General features: G+C 35.2%; 1 protein-coding gene across 4 annotated transcripts in view; it reads left to right on the top strand.

Moving 5' to 3' along the window:
* Window positions 1–17,491, top strand: part of LOC149848293 (aminodeoxychorismate synthase, chloroplastic-like) — a 43,597-nt gene that overhangs the window by 13,250 nt on the left and 12,856 nt on the right. For all 4 annotated transcript variants that reach the window (XM_089988515.1, XM_089988663.1, XM_089988739.1 and 1 more), the window contains exons 3-9: window positions 3,931–4,062; window positions 4,224–4,291; window positions 11,270–11,334; window positions 11,564–11,630; window positions 14,161–14,448; window positions 14,527–14,634; window positions 14,856–15,104. In XM_089988515.1, the coding sequence (XP_089844641.1) occupies window positions 3,931–4,062; window positions 4,224–4,291; window positions 11,270–11,334; window positions 11,564–11,630; window positions 14,161–14,448; window positions 14,527–14,634; window positions 14,856–15,104 (977 nt within the window). The remainder of the gene's footprint in view (window positions 1–3,930; window positions 4,063–4,223; window positions 4,292–11,269; window positions 11,335–11,563; window positions 11,631–14,160; window positions 14,449–14,526; window positions 14,635–14,855; window positions 15,105–17,491) is intronic.

A 17,491-nucleotide genomic window follows, 5' to 3' on the forward strand; every position in this document is an offset into this window, starting at 1 on the left:
TCAAAAGAAGAAGAGTTAATTAAATTTATGCATGCAACAATGTGAACAAGATAATCAATATGAAACACGCATATATATCCAACATGCAATTAAAGCATATTTGATGCACATAAGACGACAATAAAAATAACTATTTTTATCAATAAAATGGACATAAAATACATGATTTTAATATAAAGAATCAAATAGCCTTCAATTACGAACAAAAGTGTCCACCAATATCAAGTGGACAACACACAAGTGTTTTCGTAAGGAACACACTCTCAACACCCACAAAGGGGCACACACAAGAAGGCTCATAATACAAAGAATAAGATTTTTATTAAACATCACAAGTATGCAAAATTCATGAAATTTTTTTCAATAAACATTTTTTCCTATAAGGAAACATAAGTAGAAAACATTTTGAAATTTCATGGAGAGATTCTAAAAAATCCCACATAACAAAAGGAATGATATTTGCAAATTTCAACAATAGTTCGATCACTACAAGCAATCACCTCACTAGACCTCCAAACTTCAAAATTCAAGTGTATCATTGACTACAACAAGAACATAACCAATGTGTGCATATAACTCACCACATTGAAAACATTTCTTGTCTACATATAATGGCACTCAAAATAAGTGTATCAACGTCTAGAACAAGAGCATAATTACAATGCCAACGATGGGCTAAAATTACATACGAAGGTGTGAGTAAACATCTCTTGTCTACATATAATGTTACTAAAAAATCAAGTGTATCAACTACTAGATCAAGAGTATAATCATAATGCCACTAATGAGCTAAACAAACACACAAAAGTGTGAATAAATATCTTGTCTACATAAAATGACACTTAAATAAGAGGCATAATAAGAGGAAATACAAAAGGTAAGAGACCTTGTAATGAAAACAAACTAATGCCATTAATTTGTACAATCTTTCGAAACACCATGGTTTCAAAAATAGATAGCCATCACAGATAAACATAATTATGAGCATCCAACGTAATAATGGCCAAACTAACATATGAGTGATACAACATACTCATAAAACCAGAGATCAAACAACCGTCAGTTAGAGCCAAACTATAGGTTGACAATCTAAATTGACATAACCGAGGTGCACACAACTCACCCCCACAAAAAAACTCTTGTTCAACAATAAGAAGGCCAAAAGAAATGATGTATCATATAAAATTCTGTGATGGACACAACAAATGCCATAATAAAGCAATAAATACTCACGAAAAATAATTTTCTAAATAAGTGAGTTCAAATATAAGAACCGATTAAAAAAAAGTTTCAAATCAAATCTAATAACAGTAGATGAAAAACTTAGACTGAATATAGTGAAATTATATGCACAACAAGATGTCAATTGATGCAATCATAAGCATCATTAATATAAGCACGCTATATAGAGAGATAGCTCAATCTCGATTACAAGTCTACTATAAGACAATCAATGCCATATAACATTAAAAAGGACCAAAAACATATATAGAGATTCTTAAAGAACCATATACAAAACCAAGTGCATACACAAGTATAACTAATCATGGATACTCGCAAAGTGATTAAAAGAACTCATGTATATGCAATAATCTAAATAACTTAAAGCCACATATCTTATACAAAAGACATGTATAAAAACAAATTAAAGCATATATGCAAGTGATAGATTTAAGGCACTAAGAGCACAATATAAAAATTTATATTTTATGAATAACCATTATGCAATGAATTATGAGTCTTTAATCAAGAACACACATGTTCACCAAAGATCTAAGTAGATAAATACGCCCATCAATAATTGACAAGTACTAAAGTGAATCATGAGGGAAACACTTATAATACCCACAAAGGAAAAACACAAAGAAGTTTCTCATGATTCTTAATCCAATATTTCATTAAAAACTAAATGTGCAATATAAACATAATATTTAAATCCCACGCAAAACATGTAAGATAATATTAGCTCATTAAAGTGGCATGAGACTAAGAAAATAACATAATCATAAGGACCACAAAAAAAACCCAACAAGAGAAACACCCAATATCATAACTATTGTCCCACAAAAGGACCATAAAAGGCATTCATTAAATTGAATAACTGCCCATAAGAAATTATGCCCAATACCTTATGCATGAATAAACAGTCTTATTCATCATGTAAGGCGATCATAAGAATCAAATATCAATATAATTTTTTTTCATAAGATAGGTCATAATTTTTAACACTTCATATGCTACTTTTAATACACCAAGAGTAAAGAGAAAAATTAAAAACAAGTTTAAGCAAAATTTCATAAGATCATACTTATGAAATACACACAACACCATTATTTTAAAATTTCTCAAATTATTTTAAAATATATAACAAATTTTCAAGAAAAAACAAAGCAAAGTTCAATAATAGAACAAAAGCCAACAAATGCTCAAGCATACAAATTTGTATACAATATATCAAATAAAGCAAGTTTTTGAAAAATTAAGATTCAAACATGATTTCAAAAAACATACATATATCTAATTTTACAAGATTAAACAAATAAACCTTATAAGAACAAGTCCAACAATAATAGAAAACAAAACATTCAAAGGCTTTTTTTGTTTTAATAAAAAGGAAAACATATATATATATATTTAAAGATTAAAAAAAAACAAGTGTTTCCTCGTGCATAATGCATGAAAAAGATAACACAAGAAATACTTAAAGATATAAGATACATACCGGGTCTAGTTTTCCCTTGAATCCAAGCCACACAACGATCATGAATCCTTCACGAAACACAAACTCGAACCAAAGAATTCCAAGACCCAAAAGAGGCAAAATGCCAAGAAAAAATTCTTGGCTTTGATACCATGTAATGAAATAGCGAAAAATACAAAAACAATGCTACTAAAGACTTTGCAAGATCATGATCACAAAAGTGCATAAGCACAAACCAATGCCACTAAGGGCTTACAAGATCACAATCACAATGTGCACAAGCACAAGTCCACTATCAGGCAAAACAATAGCCAACAAGGGCCAACAACATAAGCACTAAGTGCACATAAAACATTAAAGAACTAAATAGAAAAACACAAAATATAAAAAATATTCATCTTTGTTGAGCATAAATGCTTAAGAGAAGCATTAGCTACAAGAGACCTATTTATACACAAAGGGAGAGCATGGGGCTGTATTGGGGAGCTCCCAGTAGAGTCGTTGGGAGCTCCCAATGGTCACAAATGTGACCGTTGGGGAGCCTCCAATGACTCTATGGTCTTTTGACCATAGAGCCCATGCTCTTTACCAAAAAGACTTTAAATAAAAAGATAAAAAAATAAATAAGAGAGGAACTGTTCCTAATGAAAAATACTGTTACGCGAGTAAAATGATGAAAATACCCCTAGAGGGTATTTACCTATTACATCATTATATACATATATATATATATATATATATATATATATATGTATATATGTACAATATAAAACAATTATGTATGTATGACAATACATACATATATATATATATATATATATATGTGTGTGTGTGTGTGTGTGTGTGTGTGTGTGTGTGTGTGTGTGTACAACTTAACACAGTGATCCTAGGTGTGCCTTTCACATGGGATTCCTTGCTCATTATGTAGGCTTTTACTGTTATACTCACGAGCATAATAGATGCATGAGCCTACCTTGCACACTTAAGTTGCTCTTTAGGATGCAATGGCTCCAAATAAACTAACCCATCTTGTACTGTCCTGCTTCTGTCCATTCACTCTCTTGTTATGGTTTCATTTTGTCAATCACTCTAAAATGGAAGATGCTTTGTTTGTGCAGTTTGGATAAGCTCCCCCTAGTAATCATTGCAGTTGTTATCCTTTGAGTGCTGCTCACTCGAGGAATGTAGCTTTATCTGCCTGTTTACTTCATGTGTTTGTTTTATGACAGTGCCTCCTGTGGTGGTTTGCAATGATGAGTTGACATGGGAGGATATTCATTGTTATTTGTATGAAGAGAAGGCTTTTGACAATATTGTTTTGTCCCCTGGCCCTGGATCTCCAACATCTCCATCAGACATAGGTAAACAATCTTAAGTATGTCTGACCTCATAGATTATGTTGGACACGTGATGACACCCTATGAACATTTTTTTAATAGGAATGATAGGTATTTTAAGTTATCTTGCTTCCAGATAATGGGCTTTTAATGATAAAATGAGATTATTTGCTTTCATTATACAGGAATATGCTTAAAGATATTGCAGGAGTGCAAGGATTTTCCTATCCTGGGTATTTGTCTTGGTCACCAGGTATGGGCAAACTTTTGTGGCATAGCCAAAAGCGATATTGTCTATTCTTGCATCTCAGATTGAGGATATTAGATGTATGATTCAATCCTCATATTCAACATTGGTCATTTGTAATTGTTTAGCATAAAGTGAAATTGTTAATCATGAATCTCATACCAAAGAATATGCTTTGACCAAAATCTGCAAATGTTGGATCACATTTCTACTGAAAGATCCACTCCTTGTACTTACCATTTGTGTATGTTTTGTATGAAAATCACACTGGGATCATATCCTGGCAATGTTCTGTACAAGGTTCATCATGCAAGAGGCACTTTTGTTCTTTTCTCATACTGTTTCCAGCATATTTTTGTGTCTGGTTTGATTGTAGTTTAGGACATGTTACATATGGCCTTAGATAATTGCTTATTCTCACCATTGAAGAAATCACTTGAAACATTATTCTCCATGACACAGAGCGTGATGCATTAGGGCGCTTTATGTTTTGTAACATTTTAAGAATCTATGGAGAATGTCAATAGTTTTTATTATTTTGAGATTGTTGCTTCAGAACAATAAATGCCAACATTTTATCTATATGTGATCAAAACAATTTATGTTATTATGATTTTGACATTTGCAAGTGCTGTAAATTAGGTCTTCCATGCCACAGAATTTACTCAATATCTTTGGCGGTTGTGATGCAAACAACCATTTCTTAACGAAGTTGTGAACCTTAATTCTTCTTGAAGATGCATAGCAGCATAGAGATGGATGATCCATATGCGACAGATCTATGTCAGGTTTCTTTGGTATCTTGTTCATCACTAGGGATTATTTTTGGTGGTAAGAAAGCCATAGTTAACAATATGTGAAACAACAAAAATTCTTAAATATTGGCTACATGATCTTGGATTTAAAAGATGGATAAAAAAATGCAATAAAAACGAGTTTCAAAAATCCACAAACAATGTAGATGGGTTTAATTCAGTTTTGATTTTATAAAATAGGGTATGGGATTTGTCCTTGAAGATCACATTAGCATATAGGAACTATGGGAATCAAATTCAAGAATCAGGGTAATTCGAACTCGGGATCTAACAAAATGGAATCCATAATTGAATTTTGTGAAAAATACTTTTATATTGTTCACTTGTTGGGTCCTAACTTACCTCTTTCACGATCACATATTTCTGGAAAAAATATTTAGGGGCAATTTGGATGTCTCGCAAAATAAAGTTTTTAGAATGACCTTTTCGTAGAATTTTTGTTTTAGCTTGTTTGGCTGACGTTGTTCCCAAATAAAAGGTTTTCAATTTTTTTTCACTTCATGATTTTTTTTATTTTGTTTTAAGTATCACTTGATTATCAAGCTCATTCTTACAACCCCTCTTTCCAATCCCACTCTCATTGGCTGGCAACTCATCATCTTCTTCTCCTTCACAATGGAGATTGTAATTGTGTCATCAAGAAAAGATGAAACACAATCAAGTTGGGAAGGACAACCAGGAACTTACCAAAGCAATGCCTTTGGTACATGGCTCTGCTTTGTATCTGCTGGGTACTAGAGAAAAAGGGCTTGCTAAACAGTTGGAAAAACTTTGGTGAGATGGGAGGCCAAAATGGTGAAGCAAGTGATGAAGGACATGGAGGAGCCCACCAAAGGGGTTGTTGAAGACGAGCAAAAATGGTTGAGAAGCATGGTGTCAGTGTTCTTCTGCAAGGTTGGGTTCATGCTCTAGAATGCACCATTGAGATGGATCCAACAAGAGAAAATCTCATTAGCTCACAAACAGTTTTTATCTCTTAGACATTTGCGATTTGGGAGCTGCCGAACATGCCCTTAGATTTTTCATTTGGAGGGCCTTCCTCTCTAATGTCTGATTTGTTTATTGTCATCAATAACGTGAATAAATAGGTGGATTGGTGTCCACATTTGGGCACATCAAGTGGTACAGTGTTATAATTCATTGATTGTATTTTTGGGGGAATTACCCTAGCAGTGTTAGACTAAAAAGAACAAAAAAAAAACTCTTCACTCACCTTCATTATCTCTAAAGCCTTGGAGATTTTCAACTTTTGAAAAAACTATAAAAATTTATTAAAATTGCCAGCAAAAACATTTTTTAATAGGGGTCAAACCCTTGATGGGTTACGTTGCACACAAAAAAGATTATACTAAATTTAAAATATGATAACATAACACAAATAAAATACTTTTATTCAAAATAATGATAAATTATTTAGAATATTACAAAACTAATACAATGTTATGTAGCTGAATTCAGTGATCGAGAAAGAAAAATGATTAGCTCGATCAATAACACTGCATTATCCTGCATTCTCTCACAATCAAGGTTGTAAGTAGCGTATCGTTATCCGTATGGGTCGACCCTATAGTAACACCGTATTGTATCGTATCGTTATCCGTATGGGTCGACCCTATAGTAACACCGCATTGTATCGTATCGTAAACGTATCATAAATTTTTAATAAAAAATCTAAAAAAATCTAAAAAATCAAGAAAAACAGACAAATTAAGTAAAAATTCTAAAAAATCATATCACATGAAAGAATGATGAATTGCACAAACTACATACATAAAATCACATTATGAAGCATTTATTATCTCTATTACATACCACAAGGGTCATACTTTTATATTACATAAACAAAAACATCTCACAAGAACAAGTTTTTAATAAAACACGAATACATGATACATCAATGATTAATAATCATAATCATCTTCATTATCTTCTTCTTCTTCTTCTCCTTCTTTGACATCCACATCGCCCCAAGATATGTGGGGTCTTCATCATTTACCTCTTGTGCTCCTTTCATGTTAATCCATTGAATGTCCTCTTCATTCAAAAGAGCCTCTGCTTCTTCTTCAACCTATGCATCTAATTTATCAAAATGTTCCAAACTATTGGGATCAAATTGGTCTTTGTGTTTCCTTGTTGATAACTTTTCAATTTGCCTAAAAAGATGACATGAAAAAATTAAAATTAGTTGAGTTTTAAATGAAAATAACAAATAAACTTTACAATTTTATATACCTTTGCCTCAGTCGTAAGTTGTAGCGAACGTATACAAGGTCATTGAGCCTTTTGTGCTCCAATCAGTTTCTTCTTTTGGTATGGATTTGCTCGAAGACACTCCAGTTTCTCTTGCATCCACTTGCACTACATGTTTGACTTAGAATGGAATGACAAAAGCTCTTAGATTTGGAACATCACTTCCAAACTTGTCCCACCACAAGTCTAAAAAAAAACAAGAAAATAAGAAATCAATTATAAGACAATAACAGATATACAATCATATAAAACATCATAACTAAATAACAATTTGAAATTAAAATTGAAATAGACAAAATAAATTACCTGGATGCATTATGGCACGATTTTGGACTGCTGCAGGTCCTCCTATATCATAAAATGTATTATCATAAGTTTTCATTTCCTTATGAATTTCATCTTGAATGTTATAATTAGGGTTCAACCTTTCAATGCAATCCAAAAGTCCCTTATTGACTTCTTTGTTGATTTTAAAAGTAGGGGCGTATCTAAATGCATGATTTAAATAGTATGTTGCAGTATGAAGTTGCCCAATCCACCTATGATCAATGATGTTCCATATAGGTACGTAAAATTTTTTCTTCCCCTTCAAATTATCTCTAATAACCTCTTTTGCCTTATCCATGGCCTCATAGAGATAACCCATAGCTGGTTTGTCTTCACCGTCAAACAATTGAAGCACCTTCACCAAAGGAATAGTTATTCTCAAGGAATCCCATAATTCACTTCTGAATACAATATATACAATTTCTGTGGGCTTTTTTTTTGTGCATGGGGATATGCATTCTACTCATCCGATGAAAACATTTTTTTTAGTACAACTTTATTCCTTACTAAACCTTGCACTGGAAAAAATTTTGTAGTAAATATAGTAACTGCAATACGAATCAACTCAGCACCACTAGTGGACTTTCTCATTAGGCTCAAAACTCATGCGTGATTGTAAATAAATTTAGTAATTTCTTGGCAGCATTCACGTGTTTGATGTACTTCATCCATGCTACCAATGTCCTCAAGCATGAGGTCTACACAATGGGCAACACACAGGGTCCAAAAGAATGTCTTAAAATTTTCTGTCAATTCTTTACTTGTTGCCCTATAATTTGCTGCATTATCAGTAATAAACTATGTAATGTTTTGAGGCTGAATCTCTTTCATGACCTGGTAAAAAACCCTCAACAATACATCTGTTGTCTTGGGCATATTAGACAAATCAAGTGATTTAAAAACATAGTTCCTTTAGGGCAATAGATAAAAAAATTTATCAAGGTCCTTGACTTTCTATCTGTCTACTCATCTGCCATGATGCTACACCCAATCTTTCTCCATGACTGCCTCATCTCATCACAATAAACCTTAACTTTATTCACATTAACATCTAAAATCTTTCCTCTTAAAGCATGATATGGAGGCACCTTCTATTCAGACCCGATACTGGTTATGGCATTTGCCATGGCCTGAAAATGAAAGAAATTTGCTGCATTAAAAGGAATGCATGCATCATAGAACCATCTCCCAGTCGTGACATTCGCCTGCTCGACTAAATGCTGAGGAGTTATAGCAGTACGAATGTCAGACTACGCCCCAGGAGCAGTCCTAGGAGGAAAAAAACTCCTAATAGAGCTTCTAGCTCTACCTCCTGGTCCTCCTCTCGAAGAACTCCCTCATGCTCCTCTTCTTTTTTTGCTCGCGACACTACTACTGGCACCAACCACACATTTTTTCTTCGCTGTAGAACTTCTTATTTCTGATCCTATGCTATGGGTTGTAGGATTAGAAGTAGGGAGCTCATCTTCGTAATACACATCCTCTTAGGGCTACACATACCCCATTTTTTACTCATTCATATCTCTTTCTTATCTTTTTTCTCTCAGATCATCAAGTAATTGCTAGCATTGCCATTTTATGACATTCGACAATTTTCTTGAGGTGTATGCCACAACATTATGATGTATCCCGACTAAATGATGTTTCAACTGAGCGATACCACCTGAAAACTATTTTGGCAATAGTTGCATTTGATTCTTAATCGGTTTTCACTTGTTACTTGAGTGCACCATTGCCATGCCGGTTTTTTCGATGCCATCTTCCCCCAAAACACTCAATAACAAACAAAGAATAGAGATTTTTTTACCTTAACCCACTTCCTCGAGTGAAAAAATGAGTGAAAATGCACTATTGAGAAAATAGCAAAAGCCCTCTCCTTTTCACATGAATTGGCCCACAAAACGATCTCACGGAACCTAGGGTGCGTGGGTTCCCTTCCAAGAGCCTAATGTAGAAGTCAGACCTTAAGAGGGCCTTTAAACTCAAAACAAAAAGTGTACATTTCGGGTTTTTTTAAGTGCTCCAGACCCCGTATTGTACGATACATGTCGATATAGGGGTGTATCATACGATACACCCGATATAGATATGATCGACTTGTATCGTGATACGAGTGTCTATCGTATCGTTAAGTCAAAAAGTAACGATACATATCGTGCCATATCGTACGATATGGACAACCTTGATGACAATAGTTTAGGGTGGTCCTCATCGTCACCATGCTTCAAGAGGATCATAAGCTCGGCCATGGCCTCGACCTAGGTGCACTCCAACTCAATGATAGTAGCTTCGTTTCTAGGGACCTAGTTGCCCAATCTTGGCTTCCATGAGTTATGATGCCAATGTAGTGGCTTCCGCAAGATATGTCAGTAGAGCAGGTGGTGGCATTGGTGAAGGGGGGAGATGATGCTTACCCATTTAATTATCCAAGCCCAAAACTATGTTTTTAGAGATTAATTTTCAATAGTTTGGTTTCCAACAATAATTTTTTAAACCTCAAGTTTTCAAGAATTTCTTCTAAATAGTACTTTTGAAGCTGGGATTTACATGAACCCTTACCCACTGGCCATTTAAATTTTAATTTATCCTCTACCCCTTTTCTTTTAAGCACAAATTTACTTCTTGATCATGCTAATCATGGTTGATAGTACTTGTCCAGTCGAGTGACAGCAATGATAATGATTGTGTTCACTAACCTGGTGTCAGAATTAATTGCAAACAGGGGAGAACAACTTGACCTATGCAGGGGAGTCATCCCTTTCCTATGTCGCACACAAATGGGTCTGTGTCGGACTTGGATTACATGGTTCCTTGCTGTACCAGACCTGCAGATCCAGCCTTGACCAAGTATATCCAACATATCCAACCCGACTATATTGTATCAAGCACCACAATCACTAGGACTACATTGACATTTATATGGCAGACTGGGGAGTAGATGCCTACCAAAGTTAGGAGCCTACTGCAATTGAACGGTGGTTTTTTGGGGTGTTGCAAATTTGACCTTGTAGATGTGTTCGACATGGTTGATTTGCTAGAAAACAAGACTTGGAGCGTGTTTTTTGTTGAAAAAACATTAATTTTCAGCTTGAATATTCATGAAAATTGTAAACCATCTATTTTCAAACCTTATAAAAGCCTACCCACGTGTTGGAGTCAGATGATCCAAGAGTTCATTCTTATAAAACGAAGCATGTAGAACACATTTGTATGGTCAGATTTAAGAAAACAAGAAAAAAATCCTTCAGAAGCCTGATAGGCGCGGTAGGCATGGATCGAAGTAGGCAGCTACCCCTTACTCCAGTCTTGATAGAGTAAGGTCATTTTCTACATTTGAAGCCCTTTGAGCTTGTAATCATATATCTAAAAGTATATGTATATATATATTTATTTATATATTTGAAAGCCACTTCTACCTATCAGATTGGGTCAAAGCATGTTAGGTAGAAGTTCACTTTCTTACTGAAATATATTCATGATACTTGATTTTTGTTGATGCTACACACACCTACAAGTGTGTGCCCAGTAGACATCTGTCTGTGCTGTGGATATACTCGTAAATATGTTTGGTTGACATCATTTTATTGTCTAGGCCTTGGGATATGCACATGGAGCTCAAATAGTTCATGCACCTAGTCCAATCCATGGCCGTTTGAGGTATCTATATTTGTGTCCATAGTTTATTGATTCATTTTCTATACGTAATTAGGGTCTAATGTTCTTTTTTTTTCTCAGATACCTCTACTGAGGATTATTCTGTCTTAAACATGTTTATTAGATTTAGTTTTTGTTGCATGATGTTTCATATATTTTATTTGAATGTTAGTGACAGATTTACTTGTTCTTGATCAAATGTAAATTGGAACATGTTTTTCTTTTTTTTCAGTGAAATTGAGCACACTGGGTGTAACTTGTTCCAAGGCATCCCATCCGGGAGAAATTCTGGGTTCAAGGTGAGTTACAGAAATTTAGTTGAAGTACGAAGCCCTTGTCCTTGTAGAAGGAATTGATCTCTGCCAATGAGGGGAAGAGGGTTCAATTAGAAGTGGGATAATACAGAGAAAAGATTATGTTAATTTATTTAAATTACTTTGCATTGTCCCGCCATGAAGATTATGTATTGCCATCGGAACTTGGGGAACAATGCAAGCAAAACCAGATCATTGATGTGCGCACGAGAGAGAGGGGGATGTTTGGTAGATGGTAAATGATATTAGCTAAAAGAGAAACATTTATAAAGTAGTTTTAAGTATCGGTTTAGAAAGAGTAGAGTTCTAATATATTAAGATATTTACATTTTCTCACTTTTATAGGAGAAATCTATTCGGTTTAGAATTTTGCCACAGAAGTAAATCTACTAGTGGTTGCGCTAAATTTCAAAATTTCATGGACTTAAATGGAAGTAACCTTTTGGTTTCCATGTATTTTGGACCTTTAAGTATCAGGAACTATATTTTAAGGGATAATTTCTTTTATAAAATCCATCCTTTCACCTATCCTCTCTTGCACCCTGTATCTGCCATTACCCCATGGATGTGTATGTGTTTGAGCAATCAGTGAGTTGGCACAAGACAATGTTATGTTAGCAAAGTCTCTCTCTCTCTCTCTCTCTATATATATATATATATATATATATATATATAAGAACTGAACATATTAGGCCCCATTTCTCGTTCTCCCTGTTCTGCCCCATAGGTTTTAAGTGTTTTATGATAGATCTGAACCGTTAGATGTGTTTATCATGCACGATTTAGTGGCAATCGACTCTTGGATCATGTTTTTTCGACAAAAAAACATGTTTTTCTGAGTCGGGAAAAACTGTTACCTTCATAGCCATTGATTTTAGATCACTGGAAAAACCTGTATACAGGTCAGATTCTGGCAATCCAAAAGACAGTTCCCTTTAAAAGAGCCTATAGATCACATCTACGGTGTTAGATGTGAGAAAAAATACTTAAAATTATGATTTTTGAAGGGGCCTAATGAGGCCTAACGAAAAAGGGGGCCTAAGGAACACATTACTCTCTCTCTCTCTCTCTATATATATATATATATATATATATATATATATATATGGGGAAAAATTCTTTTGCATTGAATTGTGAGAGGAGGTTGGTCTAAAATAGGCTTCTCAAATAATTAGACGTGCACCAACATCTCTTAATCTGTTGCCTTATGCTGAACCTAACCAAATTTCACCATCTTTTCTACTTTTCTAAGCTAGCATAAAGAGAAGGTTCCCAATCAAAGGACAACCTGCTTTGCCTTATCCTCTTGCTTTTTCTTTTGCCTTGCATTTGTTTTCTCTAGCCCTATGTCACATGGGTGCAGGTGCGGGTGCGACACGGGTGCGGCGCAATTTCAAAAAATTTGGACATGGGGACTCGGCTATATATATATATTAAAAATATATATATTTTAAATATATATAATTATATATATATAACAAGAAATTAACACATAAAGATTGTTAATTTTAAAGCAAAAATAAAAAAGCAAATTTTAACAACACAAACTTACCAAAATATAACCTGCCTCATTCTTTTTTTCCGGCAGGGGGCGGAGGCAAGGGGCTCCGCCACCTGCCGAAAAATAAGGAGGAAGGGGGAGCCTCCTGCTGAACGAAGAGGAGAGAGTGGGAATAGGGGGCATACCTGTTGACGGAGGAAAGGGGGAGACGGTGGCTGGTGTTGCCTGCGGCTACCGTCGTCGGAGTCTGGATCGCCGACGTGAGTGTAGGAGGAAGCTGCAGGGGATGGGGGGAGGCAAAATCGACAGGGTAATCCTCTTCTCCTGTCGTAAACCCCTTTTAGGTTTCTGGATGAAGTTTCCAGACCCGACCCAGATCCAAAACATATTTTGAAATGGACATTTTTGGACTCGGTCAATGTTGATCGAGTCCAAAACAAGGATGGACTTGGCCTCGATTCGTTGACCGAGTCCGACTCATTGTTGACAGAGTCCGGCCCGTGTCTGAAGCCGCACCCGCGTTCGCACCTGTGTCGGGGCGTGTCGACGCGGGTGCGTCGCCTCCCTAGCCGAGTCCGTGTGACTTAGCTCTAGCCTCACTAAGTGACCCCTATACCCATGCTCCATCTTCTTCCTCTAGCTTGTTGTGTCAACAGATATGCATGCTAAGTGGGGTGTCTGATTTGATGGAGAAGAAAATGGAAAGTTGATAACTGTTATGACTTTTTATATGGAAGACTCAAATGACAGTTGTTAACAAAGAGGATAGTTGGGGACATAGTATTTGTGTTTTCACTACCAGGTAAAAATATGAGATACAATCCTCAAATCTATTGGCACTGTTAGTGCACGACAAACTCAGTGCATAATTGCAGGTAGATGATCAAGTCCATGTATTGAATGCTATTTTCATGCTATAGTTATTGTCTCAAATATCAAATTAGCCATTCTTCTGAATTCCTTAGGAATCCTATATATTAGCTCATATTAATGCTATCAGTTGCTGGTTTACAGGTTGTGCGGTATCATTCACTTGTCATAGATTCAGATTCCCTCCCAGTGGAACTTATACCAATTGCATGGACATCTTCTACACGTACCTATTCATATCTTGAAACTGAGGGATCTAGAATGGCATCTTCCATCTCAGAGAATTGGTCTGATGAACATTTCCTTGATGATATTGCAACTGGTCATGGAGATAATGGATTCAGCCAGTGCCTCAAAAGTACTAGGGGAATGGATGGCAGCAGAGTCCTCATGAGTGTTATGCACTCAACCAGGCCTCACTATGGTGTACAGGTAACTTTTCAATACATTTGAATAATATGTTCATTTTATGGTCTCCTTCCAGCTTATCTTGTCACTATCCTCTTCCAGTTTCATCCCGAGAGCGTTGCAACTTGTTATGGGAGGCAAATACTTGAAAACTTTCGTAACATCACGTTGGACTATTGGTCTGATTCATCCTTGTTAGATCAAAGAAAGGTTTGCGTGTGTGGCAACTTTGAGTTGTTTTCATTACTGCTTTCCATTTCCATGTCTATTCTTATTGAGCTAGATTTTGTGATGAGAGATTTTATGGAAGTGTGCATATTTCCTAATCATCACTTTGCTTTGTTTCTCATACAATAATGGTCTTCCTTTTTTATCCAAAAATAGAAAAATAAACATTGATTTGTTGCTCACTTGCTCTCAGTTACTTGTAGGTATCTCATGCTTGTTCCATTGATAGAGCACTGCTAAGAGGAAAGTTTCCAGTTCAGAATGGATATATCAGAAAATCTCCAGATATGCATGAAAGGGTATTGAATGCACTTAAAAATCTTAAGTTGCAATGGAAAAAGTTGGACAACTTTTCTAATCAAGTTGGTGGATCAGAGAAGATATTCTGTGAACTGTTCGGCGATCAGAAGGCTAAAGACACCTTTTGGTTGGACAGTGCATTTGCAGATCAGGTAAAACAAAATGCCATCACAAAAATTCTGTCTAACATGCTGTGCTGTGGTATCTTTTTGATTGAGAGGCTAGAGAAACATAGTTGCTGAACTTCAAGGATGCAATAAAGCTTGCATTTATATTAACTACAAATGTGAGAAAGAACTTTCTTATGTTAATAAGAATAATTTTCCTTCTTTTTTCTCTTTAAATAACACTTCTTCCTCATAATGAATGAAAAGTATTACTATAACCTAGTACCATTTAAATAATCAGAACTCTAAACTTTCTGAAGTTCCAGAACTTGTGCATTTGTGTGCCCTTGATTACCAAACTTTAGATCATAGTTGCTGGTGAAGGAAGCTAGCAAAAAAGGTGGGAAATTTGGTTTTTCCAAAGAGAAAAGATCATTAGCAAACAGCGTATAAGGAAGCCCACAATGGAGTGAACATGAAGTGTGTGGGAAGCATCAAGCGAAATTTGAAGTTTAAGAAGTGTTGTGGAGAGACTTATTAAAAATTGCATACCATGTAGATGGGAAATATTCGGGGTGCACACTGGGCTGAGTTTTTCATGAGAAGCTTGAGTTCAGCTCAGTAAGAGATTGGGTTGAGCTTGCACCAAGCCTAAGCCTGGGATCATTTAGCTATACAAGCTGTGAATCATACAAGTGGAGTTTGAGCTTCGCCATAGGCTCAATAAGGGCTTGATAGGTTTGAATCTTGGCCCCCATATGGTTTCACTAGAAGTTAAAAAAAACAGAAAAATGAAAGAAAAGATGATATGAGCTTATCTAAGCATGCTTGAGTACCCCATATGGTAGAGATTTTATTTTTTCAAGTATGCAATCTTCACAAGTCAAATCTTTTTCATTACAATTTTCAAGAAAAGAAAAAAATACATTTTCGACATATTTGGATGTCCTAATCTCTTATGCCAATATTCAATACTTTTCTTTTCAACAAAACTACAATTTTTTTGATTTGATAGTTCCAAGTTGTCCATGTAGTAGATGTCTCTTCTTCTATGGCCTCTCGCCCAATCAGCTTCTTGGATTGGAGATCCTATACTAAACAATCATTAGATGAAAAGGTAACCTCACACCCATAGTCGGTAATTTGAGAAAGCGATAAGATATTTAAGTTAAGTTTGGGTACTACTCTAATGTTTGAAACATAATTTTTTTTATTGTTTTTAGAAGAATTTTAAAAAATACTTAAACTTTTGATTTTTAAAGATGTTTCATCGGTGGTTGAAACATAAAAATCATTTGAGTTAATTAAACATTTGTATAGTATGAGCTCATTTGAAGTCATATGGAAAGAGGCACCAGAATCAAGAATCCAAGAGTTCTTACCGAGGTCTATGCATGTTAATACGGCTGCACCGGAGAAAGAGAAAGATTGACCTTTGATTAGTGGTTGGAGGATTTCCATAAGTTGAGCAAAGGAGATGTTTTTGGAACCTTCATCTACGCCGCTCTTTTTGCTTGATGCTTTCATAGAGGCTTACCTTCTTTTCATTTCTCCTTTTTTAGAAAAATGACTTGATGTGGCCCGGTTCTTTACAAAAGTGACATATTATCATACCACTTCTCTTGTATTCATAGTCACTAAAATTTCTTTCATAGTCATTTGAGCTCTTCCTATACTCACTCGAATTCTTTCCATAGTCATTTTGGCCTTTTCCAAAGTGAGGAGGCCTATATGTTTTTGTATGATTCCCGGGCTTGACATAACAAGCACCAATTCTTCTTATTTGATAGAGGTGGTTTTCTTTAATCTATTTTCTTCCATAGTTAGTTCTTCTAAAGTTTTTATTATGGAAGGAACACCTCTTCTATAAAGAAAGGCCGATTTAGTTCCTTTAAATTTAGGCCTAAGCCCATTTATGAAATGGTAAAAATTCTCTTAGTTGATTTTTTTATCGGAGTTCAATGTCAAGTGGGCAATGCCGCTTAGGCTCAAAGAAAACCAATTCATCTCAAAGAGAGAAAGAGCATTGTAATATTCTCTTATGCTCATATCTTCTTGGCTCATGAATCTTTCTTTCTTTTGGATATTACATATATGGGCTACATCTCTTAAAAAATACATATCTTGAAGATATTTCTAAGCGTTACTAACAAATTCAAACTTTGCTAAGCTAAAATATTTCTTTATTTCAATACTATTAATGAGTCATCCCATGATTTTGGAATGACACATCTTCCATTCCTTTCATCTCTTTTTATAGCCGGCAATGACTTTATTCATCTCATCTCCTTGAAGTGTAATTTCTTTGCCGTTTTCATTCTTGGTGAGTACGAGCTTTGGTTTATTCTCGGATCCATCCACCAAACTCCATAGGCCCTTTTTCCAAATCTTGTGTTTCACTATGGATGCCCACATCACATAGTTTGAGTCAT

This window comes from Nuphar pumila, chromosome 1 (genome assembly GCF_984573655.1).
Source record: "Nuphar pumila chromosome 1, dmNupPumi1.hap1.1, whole genome shotgun sequence".
NCBI classification, from domain to species: domain Eukaryota; kingdom Viridiplantae; phylum Streptophyta; class Magnoliopsida; order Nymphaeales; family Nymphaeaceae; genus Nuphar; species Nuphar pumila.